General features: G+C 40.7%; 1 protein-coding gene across 1 annotated transcript; it reads left to right on the top strand.

Annotated features, from left to right (window-relative positions):
* The first annotated feature begins 702 nt into the window (after window positions 1-702).
* Window positions 703-5,351, top strand: chia.1 (chitinase, acidic.1). The gene is made up of 12 exons (XM_055027279.1): window positions 703-748; window positions 881-940; window positions 1,466-1,498; window positions 1,591-1,795; window positions 2,842-2,898; window positions 2,993-3,158; window positions 3,381-3,505; window positions 3,834-3,957; window positions 4,218-4,400; window positions 4,615-4,731; window positions 4,818-4,944; window positions 5,033-5,351. Exons 2-12 carry the CDS (start codon window positions 922-924, stop codon window positions 5,239-5,241), a joined length of 1,365 nt encoding a protein of 454 aa, XP_054883254.1. The 5' UTR covers window positions 703-748; window positions 881-921; the 3' UTR covers window positions 5,242-5,351.
* The last annotated feature ends 6,239 nt before the right edge of the window (window positions 5,352-11,590 follow it).

Below are 11,590 nucleotides of genomic sequence, written 5' to 3'. Positions count from 1 at the left end.
CCCCTGATTCATAACAAACGTGGTCTGAAAAACATTTTAAAAAATTGTATAGAGAAACATAGTTCATATCCATTGAAATGAACAGATTCAAACCTTAATACTGAGCACGTATGTGGTGAGTTTTTCTTTAAGGGTGTGGACACTTATGCAACCATCACAAAGACAATAAAGCTTTATTGTCTTTGTCCATCTCAGTTATAAAAAAAAAAAACTCAGGTAAGTTTACAATTGTTATTTGGTGAAACTCTACATGTAAAACTTCTTAGTCGGCAGTTTTAAGGTTCAGTGAGCCAGCAACGTGACAAATGTAGTGTTTATGTGGAACTGACCCTTTAATAGTAGCTCCCCTTTGGCTCATTAAATGCTCCTGGCTCCAGGGTCAAAGTTCATCGGGACGCAAATCAACATTTCATGCAGGAAGTTGCAAGCTTCTTTCCCAGAGATATATCCAACTCTTCCCTAGTAATGTTTTATTTGATCATCTTTCTTTGTATGGTTTTCATTTACAGAGACGTTGTATAAACTGATTACACCTATCGCTGCTCCCAGCCTGATACTGAGGCTCATTTTCCCGGATGTCCAGATGTTTGACCGCTCTGCCCTTGAAGTCGGGTTATTAATCACTTTAATCAGCTCTCCATCTTATCAGCTGCACTTTGCCGCCTTCTTTTAGTCATTAATTAGAATAATATAAATAAGAACCCTGTGTAGCGAAGGCAGGACTCTGCTTTGTTCCTCGTGAAGAACGGTACTGGTTTTTGTTTTATGCACAAACAGAATGTTATTACTTAGAAATTTAATTGATATTATATATATATATATAATTTTTTTTTCTTAATCTCCATGCTTTCTGTTTTTAATTTTTTTTTTGCCATTGCAGATCTGCAGCAGTGAAGGGATCGGAACCCCAAACAGGACAAAATGACTAAACTACTCCTGGGTAAACCATCTTTATTCAGTCTTCAAGCCGATAAGCATTCAAACCAAGGACAGCAAAGAATGGATTTTATTGTGTGTTAAATATATACAGCTGTCAAGCTGCTGCTGTTGCTGCTCCTTCTTCTACTTACTCATTGTGATCATAATCATTATGTAAAGTCTGGATTATAGATTTGAACTGTTTAGGTGATCATTTAGTGCAGATAATAAGATAATATGGGGTTGGTACCTCAAACATTAAGAGCTTAGCAGCTGAGAAATAACCTAGCTTTCTTTTTAGTTATAGGTGTGTCCAAATATTGAGATAAAATAACATGGCAACATGAGAAATGTACTGGAACAAGACAGGTCATTGTGCACAACAATTATGTTTCATCTGTCTCTCTGCAATCAGAAAGAGCATCAGGTCTTGCTGTTTATTTTTTATTAAGATGTGACACTTTATTTTTGTCAGTAAAGTATAACCTATAATTACTATATTTGTGTTTGGGTCTTCATAATCGTCCTCTCTCTCTTTGTCTGATAGCCGCCGTGGGCTTTCTGGTCCTCGCACACATCGGTGAGTTTCAGCTGTAAAATAAATAATAAAGTTGCATTTTTTTTGGGACCAAATGCTGACCGTCTTTATGGCTCCTTTCCAAATGCCCTCAGCTTCCTCCAATAAGCTGGTGTGCCACATGACCAACTGGGCCCAGTACAGACCCAGCAGTGCTAAATTCACCCCGGACAACATTGACCCTTTCCTCTGCACCCATGTCATCTACACCCTGGCCACCATCAACAGCTTCAACCAGATCACTACCATTGAATGGAATGATCAAGAGATGTACGCCAGCCTTAACGGCCTGAAGAAATCGTAAGTGCAAAGCGACCAAGGGTGTAGGAATGAGTCTGTCATTGGGGGGACACATATCGGACACCTGACAGATCAATAAATGGCTTGAGCAGAAATGTCATAAACAATTGTACCATCAACACGTCAGTAACGCATTAATCTGGTCCCTTGTTTCAGAACATTGTGTCTAGAGTAGGCAACATTTCGACAAAGTTATCAGTAAAATTTATGGGGCACAAAATTAACTTAAAACATAATGGAATCCTGAAACGCCAAACGAGATAAAAAGGAAATGGTGGTAAATCTAATAGAAGTATGTAACTTACCCTTAAACCAGAATCAATTTTATTATCCAGAATTCTGGACTGCATACTGAAGAGGCAGTTCAGTGTTTTGATTCCGGCGTGTTGGAAAAAGACTCGTCTGAAAGTTGCAGAGCCATCAAAGACTGGAGTTTGACTCTCCTGATCTAAGGAAACCTAGCAGAGTTGGCCAAAGCATTGACTTGGAGCATGCACTCCTCCCACTTCCAACTTTTAGGAAAGAGACAGTGGCTTCCTTACCAGGCAGCCTGAGAGGGGTGTTATGGAAGAGACTCTGATGAATTGTTGAACCTTGCGGCCATGTCCCATGGGGGATTTTGTGGGGGAATACTGGAGTATGATGTATCTAGGATTGGAGAAACTTTTTAAATAATCTGGCATAAAGAACAGAATCTCAAGGCCCAGTTGTTCAGAGGTTGCTTATTTGATCAGTTTGCTCCTTTGGGAAATTTCCCTGGTGAAGAGCCAAAACTTATGTGAGAGATTACCTATCCCAGGTGACCAGGGAATCCTTTGGATTCCCCAAAATGAGTTGGGGGTGTCACGGAGGGGAGAGACACCAGGGATTCCCCCTGGACTTGATCCCATATAACCACATAGCAATGAATGGATGGATGGAAATGTTCCATTTTTCTAGCCCACTGCGAAGCTGTTTAAACTACATAGGCCTGGCATAATTATGACAGAAAATTTCTTTACTTGTTTTAAGGTTTACCCCATTTTCTGCCTGTCTTTGTCACTTAGCAACCCTGCACTGAAGACACTGCTGTCTGTCGGAGGCACTGTAAATGGAGTGAGCCCGTAAGTCCCAATTAATCAACACTTACTGTTAAATGCACTGAACGTTTCCTAAGTACTGAATCCTTATAGCAGATGCAAAATGTTTTTCTTTCAGATTCATTGCCATGGTTGGCAAACCAGAGACTCGACAAGCCTTCATCAAGTCAGCAATCAGCTTCCTGCGCACCCATAACTTTGACGGGCTGAATCTGGCCTGGGAGTATCCTGGACACAACGGCAGCCCACCGGAGGACAGGGAGAGGTTCACTCTGCTGGTCTCGGTGAGCAGAGGCTTCATCGATACCCCTTACAGCAACTTCTAATGTGCTGTTATCTATTATCTAACTTCTGCTTTGGAGAAGTTTGTCCTTAGTCCTTATGTAAGGTGGGATCATTCAGTCGTAAATGGAACAGTACATTAGATTTTTGCTTATTTTCAGTGTCAAAACAAAGATTCTCATTTCTAAATTGAAATCTCTTTGTGTCTGTCTGTCTGCGTACAGGAGCTGGCCAAGGCGTTCCAGGATGACGCCACAGAAAACAGGATGACAAGGCTGCTGCTTTCAGCCAACGTGGCCGGCTTCGTTTCAACCATTGACAAGGCATACGAAGTCAGCAAGATCGCATCGTAAGTTTCACAACCGAATCAATACTTGCATATTTGCACTAATTCAGTCTTGATTTTCTATTTTTGTAAAACCACTGTCTATACACATATTTACAAGAAGAAAAAATTGTATTTTAAAATATTTCTGTTCAAATTTTCTTCACTGAGATAAATCTGAGTCTGAAATAGTTTGAAATCGTTCATTGACCAAGGTTAACGGGATCAGCAGACAGCCACACAGTAGCCGCTCACAGGACCTAACTGTTAACAACAACCTCATTTTCCAGGTTTCTATGAATTTGGCCTTCATGTTATTCAAAAAATTCTGTTTCTATCTGTATTCCAACAGCCTCATGGACTTCATGAACATCATGAACTACGATTTCCATGGACACTGGGAGCCAATGACTGGACACAACAGCCCACTGTACCGCAGCTCCGTTGACGTCGGATCACAATTTCACTACAACATCGTAAGAAACTAGACCTCGATTCTCAATTGACTTATATTCAATCTACATTCAGGCTGAGTGAATATAGATTGAATAAAAATGTCACCAGTGCTTTAAAGTGCTATTTATTGTAAATATTGTTTTCTAAACTAAAGATCCTACTTTACTGTTGCTTGTCAACCCAGCCAGCCTTCTGGACAGCCTTCATCAAATTTGAGTGAATGTTTTATATCCACATTGTAAAACCTTTCACATTGTACTTTGAAACTATTTTTCCACAGAACTCCTCAGTGTCTCAATGGAGGTCTCTGGGGGCACCAGCGGAGAAGCTGCTCCTGGGTTTTCCAACATACGGCCGGACCTACCGTCTCAGCACGTCGGCAAACGGCCTGGGAGCTCCATCCAACGGCCCCGCAGAGGCTGGGCCCTACACCCGTACCGCTGGCTTCTGGGCCTACTACGAGGTACGGCTTCGGCATTAACGAACTCCTTTAACTTTATGGCACACGTCAGAAATAATTACGATAGTGAGAAAGTTTTGTAAATGCAGTGGATCAACAGTATACGTTGATCTACGTGTAAATGAGAAAAGACACATTTAGAGCAGAAAGTTGAGCAGAAAGTTTTGCCAAGTTTAGTTGTTTACGACTCAATGTTCTGTCTCGGTTCTGCTCCCAGATCTGTGACTTCACCAACACTGCAGCAGTTTCCTGGATCTCTGAGCAGCATGTTCCTTATGCCACCTACAGCAGCGCGTGGGTGGGCTACGATGACAAACGCAGCTTTTCTTCCAAGGTAAGTAAAGCTGTTTTTCCATTTATCAATTCAGTCATTATTACCTGTTTCTATCAACCTGATGGCCTTTTCTTTTGATCTTTTAGGTCCAGTTTATGACTGCAGAGTCTTTGGGCGGCGCTCATGTGTGGACTCTGGACATGGATGACTTTAGCGGATCGTTCTGTTCAGAAGGAGCATACCCCCTGATCAACCACCTCAGAATGTCAATGGGTACATTTTCTTCTTCTCTTCTACTATCTTCTACTGTTTTAATCACTTCATCTATAGATTAATTTTCTTCTGTTGTCTCCATATGAAGGTTTTGCTCCAAAGCCAACTACCACACCACGACCCACCACCACCAGGGATCCCATTGCCTCTTTTTGTGCTGGGCGTCCTGATGGGCTGTACGAGAACACAGCTGATAAGACCACCTACTTCCAGTGCTTCCAGGGAAACACTTACCTCCACCGCTGTCAGCCTGGTCTCATCTACTGGGATTCCTGCAAGTGCTGCAACTGGCCCTAAGCCAGATAAGCATCCTCAAGAAATTGTAACATCTCATCGAACGTTCGTACCCAGAGCTGACCTCAGGAGTGGGGCTCAAGAGCCCAAAATAAATCAGTGATAAAATCTCATTGTGTCTGACTCAGTTTTGGAGACATTAGAATGTTTTTGAACAAATGCAACAAATATGATCAATATCACAATATTATATCACTTTAAAAGACAATTTGTGTAATCTGACTAAGGTGACAAAATGTTTAACGCAAGACAGTTGTTGCACTACGATGGCAATTTGAAACATTGTCATGTCCAGATTAGCTTTAATAAATTAATATTGCTACATGACTGTTTTTTAAAGGTGGTTCTTGTCATATCAACCATCAGATACGGTTCAGAAATGAAAAAAAAAAAAGTCAAAGCAATCTCATTTGCGTAAAAAGACAAACCACAAGCTGCCTGATAACCCTGATCCACCACAGAGATAATTCTTCAACAGACAAAATCAGATTTAGACTTGTTGATACAAATCCCCAAGCTGTGACCAACCTAACTCAAATTCAGGTTCTCACACAGAATCACATTCAATGGACTTTATCTATAAAGGCTGTCAAAAACAGAGAACTCCTTCTACTAGATCTAATCGATAACATATGAAAAGCAATTTAACAAGACAACCAATATCTAAAAGCAAAACAACAATATGTGTTCATTTTCAGGAAGGAAATAATAACAGCAGTTGCAGGTTTTACATCAAACTGAGTGAGACATGCTATAGGATTTCTCTTTATATCTATATGCTCATAGATTCTCACAGGAGGTTCGTTGAGAAGGAGAAAGTGTTGCAGGCGGAAACAACCAATATTTTCATCCTGTTGTTCCCGAGAAAGACACTAAGGGGTGCTGTTACATTTATCCATTCACTTTCACAACCGGCTTTGAGATGACTCTCATCGCCCCATGCTGACAGGAAAACATCCTCACTGACCTGAAAGGCTAAATGAAATTCACAACTGTACTGACATATTTCTATGTTTAAAGAAGACAATTTACCATTTTGAGAAGCGGTTGATTATTAGACCACCTAGCAAGATAATCTGTCAGTAGCAATAACGCAGGCTGGACTTTCGACTGGGTGAAATATTTCATGCTGCGTAGACAGGCAGTCAACAAGAAAACAACTCTTACTGACGCTGTAGTGTATGCAGGGCCGGGCAGAGACCTTTGGAGGGGCCGGGGCTCAAAGTTAAAAAGGGCCACATTGAACAAGATCTTAAAACTCCGTACAACAACATAGCAACATATTCTCATCTTAATCAAGAATATAATTGAATCCTACTATATACAGGGATGGCATAGTTACTTTGAAAAAGTAACTTTAATGGGATTACTGATTACTCCTTGAAAAAGTAACTTAGTTGGATTATTGATTACTTGATTTGGAAAGTTACTAAGTTACATTAAAAGTAACTTTTTTAAAATAACAGTTTATTTCGCTAAATTATTATATTTAGCTAAATATTATTGCTGAGGGGCACAAGCAGGACTTCTGACATACAGATAAAATAAAAAATACAGAATTGAATTTTTTTTAAAAAATTGTAGTATTATAGAACAGAATAGAATTCAACTTTATTGTCATTGCACTGTCACGTGTACAAAGCAGCGAAATGTGGTTTGCATCTATCCAGAAGTGCTATACAGGATATAAATATGTATAAACAGTTGTACAATATATGAACAGAGAATAATATTGACATGCTATAAATAGAATGTTTTGTACAAATATAAATATAAATATAAATATGAGAGCTATGTACATATTATACAAATTACACAGATTATACGGAAAATACAGGAATATGAAGAATGGATTGTATATATATATATATATATATAAGTTGTTTTATAATACAGGATAAATAATGGCAGATTAGATTTACAGATTATATAAAGATTATCTACAGATCATGTATATGAGGGGAACAGTCCGGGGATGGGGGGGTACAGTCCTTATAGTTAGTGTCAGGAGGCGTTCAGGAGCGTGACAGCTGTGGGGAAGAAGCTGTTCCGGTGCCTGGTGGTTCTGGTCCGTAGGCTTCTGTAACGTCTCCCAGAGGGTAGGAGAGAGAAGAGCGTGTGTGCAGGGTGAATGAAGTCCTTGGTAATTTTCCAGGCCCTTTTCAGACACCGCTTCCTGTAGATGTCAGTGATGGCAGGGAGCGATGCACCGGCGATGTGCTGGGCAGTTTTCACCACCCTCTGCAGAGCCTTCCGGTCGGAGACAGTGCAGCTCCCATACCAAACTGTGATGCAGTGGTGAGGATGTTCTCAATGGTGCAGCGGTAAAAGTTGGTGAGGATCTCTGAGGACAGGTGGTTCTTCCTCAAGGTCCTCATGAAGAAGAGGCGCTGGTGCGCCTTCCTGACGAGTTTGGAGCAGTTGGTCGTCCAAGTCAAGTCCTCAGAGATGTGGACTCCCAGAAACTTAAAGCTGTTCGGACGCTCCACCGCTATTCCCTTGATGTGGATGGGTGGGTGCAGGTCAGCGTTCCTCCTGACGTCCACGATGAGCCCCTCTGCATGTGCCTGAGCGTATGTGTTGGTTTGAGATTATAGTGGAAAAGAGAACAGGGTGGGAATAGGATGGGTGAATCGGTGTTTCAGAATACAAGTAGGCTGTATTTATTTATTTTTTTACTAAGAATTAAGAAAGCCATTTGTCATTTTCAACATTACTTAGAAATGTTTCTGCCATTTTCAAGGTGATTAATACATTTTTTCTTCATCAAAACATTCTGTGGAAATTAGCCTCTTGGAAATGGCTGTTTTGAAATCAGAGAACAAAGCATAGATCTAGACCTAATAGATCTGACCTTATGCCTATAGGCCACATTGTCACTGATACCAGATCTAGAATGGTTTTCAGTATCAGATGGGTGCATATCTATTAGGCCCCAGATTATCTCTATGCTTTTCTGAAGCTTTATGTTCAGAAGTCATTCATACATCAGAGCTGCATTTACATGTGGACTGTTGTCTTGCAGCAAGAAGGTCCTGGGTTCGATTCCCAGCCTGGGGTCTTTGTGCATGAAGTTTGCATGTTCTTCCTGTGCATGCGCGGGTTCTCTCCGGGTTCTCCGGGTTCCTCCCACAGTCCAGAAACATGACTGCAGATTAATTGATCTTTCTAAATTCTCCCTAGGTGTGTGTGTGTACATGGTTGTTTGTCCTGTTTGTCTCTGTGTTGCCCTGGACAGACTGGCGACCTGTCCAGCGTGACCCCGCCTCTCGACCAAAACGTTAGCTGGAGATAGACCAGCATCTCCTGACCCCTCTAGGGACAAGAGTGTATGAAAATGGCAATATATTTGAAAATACGAATTTCCCAGATATGAAATCTCATATGTGGGAAAATATTGCTTGATGTATTGAGTGATATTTTCCTATATACAGCAGCATATTTTTGTTCCTATGTGACTTTAGGTTGAAACTTACAGATTTCATATGACAGAATTTTAATATACTTGTCCTTCACTTAATTTTTATTCTCCTGAATCCACCAGTAATAAAACATTTGATTGAAATGATCTGATCTTACGTAGACTGTTGACATAATGAAGCCGTTCTAAATACCTTATAATGTTTATTACTCATGTTATCAATGGAGAGATTAGTCATTTATCTTTGTTCTCTTACATAAACAGGATACAAGATATAAGAAATAACAATGACTTCTTACACCGAGCTTAACTGCCTTTGTGTGTCTTGAAAAATGAAAGATAAAGGCAATATAGATATGGATCCAGGTCAAAAATCTCAGGCTACATTAGGCTGATGGCTGCCATGAAATCAGACAGTCTGTTAGTGTCTGAGCTCACCTTGGCAAACAGCATCAACACACACTTCATATGTATGCATGACTGTTCAACATGATGTAAAAACAAAGAATCTGGTTCTACAATGTTTTTGAGTTTTGAATGGCTGCCTGAACTGGTGCCTGTACCCATTCATGGACTTTGGTTCTGGCTTCAACACAATCACAGAAAGAACACAGATCAGTTCCCTGGTCAGAGTCAGTGTCTGTTTCTGTGTCGGGTCTTACTACGTCTGACCTCTTCCTCCGTGTTCGTGACACCCAGGACTGCTCTTCACACATCGCATCCACACCGTCAGCAAAGTAGAGACTTTAGTAGGTCTCATTTCAGAAGAGGATGAGATGACGCACAGAGGCCAGAGACCTTGAAGCTTGAGCCGCCAGCTGCACAGATAACAATAGTCCAGAGGTCATCGGCTCAGCCAGAGAAAATCAGGGCAGTTTCAGATCAGAACGTCCTTCAGATTCTGTATTTGACCTGTGAGTTGTAGGGTATTAAAGTCAAGGCCGATCAAATTGGTTTCATATGCATTAAGTTTAACAACAACAGAAAAATGTTCAATAATTGTGTATATTTATATGTAACATTTTAGAGTTACATTGGTCAATAAAGGTTTATCTTTCAAGACGGGGCTATTTGAAAACACACTTATGATTAACATGAATAGAATGTTACAGCTGATAGTTATGAATATTGTGTTGTAAGTTTTTTCCTCACTGCTTGGCATTGAATCAGACAAAAGTTTATGTGGTCCAGTTTTGATGAACAAAGTTAAAAAGTTCTTCAAATTCTCAAGTTTTCAAACATTTCCTTAGAACTAACATTTCTGTAGAATGACCTATAAATTGTTTGACTTGGCTCAAGTACGTTGGGTTTCCTACAGAAATCACTTCAAAGGAGTTTGCTGGAATTTTGGCCCATTCCTCCTGACAGAACAGGTGTTACTATATAATAATATAACCATCTAGGCTTTTCCTAACTGTTTAAAGGCATGGTAATCTTGCTGAAACCATAATAGTTGGTTGGGTCTCCTTTAACGTGAATTACTGGATCAATGCGGCACAGAATGCAGAGTCAAGTCAAATCAAGTTGATTTGTGTAGCACATTTCAGCAGCAAGGCAGTTCAAAGTGCTTTACATCATAAAAACAATCACTATAACGTCATGGAACAAAATCACCAATTGAAAACAAAGCATAGATCACATTGATAAAAGCCTCTCTGTTGCTTTCTAATTGAAACTGCCCCTTTAAACTTTAGGCTCTCCAACCCAACTTCCGTCAACGGTTGGTTGCCAAACCAAAGACAAATGACCATATATCTTCCTTTAGACCAGTGGTGCCCACTGTTGGCCCTCAAGGGCCGGCATCCTGCATGTTTTAGTTTTCTGTCTGGTTTAACGGATCAAATGATGGCTCGTTAGCAGTCCTGAGATGAACAATGACATGCTGAAAAGGTTGTTACTACCACCAGGGAGGGAACTAAAACATGCAGGATGCCGGCTCCTGAGGACCAACTTTGGGTGCCACTGCTTTAGACCGTATGCTTTCTAGGGCATATCATCCCTCTAAACCCAATGACATAAAGCCATAGCAGCCTCTATGTCATCTACATGTTGGGTCTGATGTCTTTAATTTTCCTCTTGGCAATGCTCCAATCAAGCTCAGGGACATCATGGTCATTGAAGCAGTGTTTGTGTATTTGATGTATTTATTTTTTCAGGTGTTTTAGCCAACAAAATGATTTTATTGAAATCATTTGTGATATCCGCAAGTTACATATCAAACAAAATTGGGGTTAGCCTCCATCTTCTGGTCAGGAGATGGAAGAGGCCTCTCAGAGAAGCAGGACCATCACAGAGTCTGCAAAACATGTTTGGTCTAACAGTAGAGGGAAACCTTTTTTGCTTTCATTTTTCAACCTCAAAGCCTCCCGGGACTCTGCTTTGAATTGGCCGATACTCGTAGAAGGCGTTATCAGGTCTCCGAATCGTCTTCAGCCTACATTCAGTCATTGACAACCAAATGGTGGTACGCTACATCCTGTCAGACTGCTGAGGTCACAGAGGTCATGCACTGGCACCTCCAGACCCTCAGAGCACCACCAGCGGGTAACTCAGGTGGAGTGTTTTACCCAAGGTCACAACGGCAGAGAGAGGTCTTGACTGGGCAATCTATTGATTGTGAGACAAACTCCTACCAGTGTCACCAACATCTACCACAACACTGTAAGACACTTTACGCTGATCTGCACCAACCTGATATAGATTGTCGTCCTTTCCACTTCAGCAATCCTTTATTAGACACGCAAAAATACCAGGAGTTGAATTAATTTTTCAGTTCAATGACTTTATTCAACTGGTGATAAGGAAGCACATCACGCAAAGACAAGGAAATAACACTAGAAGTATAAAACGTGTTAGCTATTAAACTGATAAATATTTATAGCGCAGTTAGATAAACAGGCCACATTGACGAAACCATACAGCATAAATCGC

This window comes from Poeciliopsis prolifica, unplaced genomic scaffold, assembly GCF_027474105.1.
Source record: "Poeciliopsis prolifica strain line A6 unplaced genomic scaffold, Auburn_PproV2 SCAFFOLD003, whole genome shotgun sequence".
Classification (NCBI taxonomy): domain Eukaryota; kingdom Metazoa; phylum Chordata; class Actinopteri; order Cyprinodontiformes; family Poeciliidae; genus Poeciliopsis; species Poeciliopsis prolifica.
The sequence above is the reverse complement of the archived record's forward strand: the minus strand, read 5'-3'. Positions and strand labels throughout refer to the sequence as shown.

Bases quoted from the DNA above. Each gene is read 5' to 3' on its own strand.
- chia.1 (XM_055027279.1), top strand. The intron at 1,796-2,841 runs GTAAGTGCAAAG...TTTGTCACTTAG, and splicing joins CTTAACGGCCTGAAGAAATC to CAACCCTGCACTGAAGACAC. The intron at 4,401-4,614 runs GTACGGCTTCGG...TTCTGCTCCCAG, and splicing joins GCTTCTGGGCCTACTACGAG to ATCTGTGACTTCACCAACAC.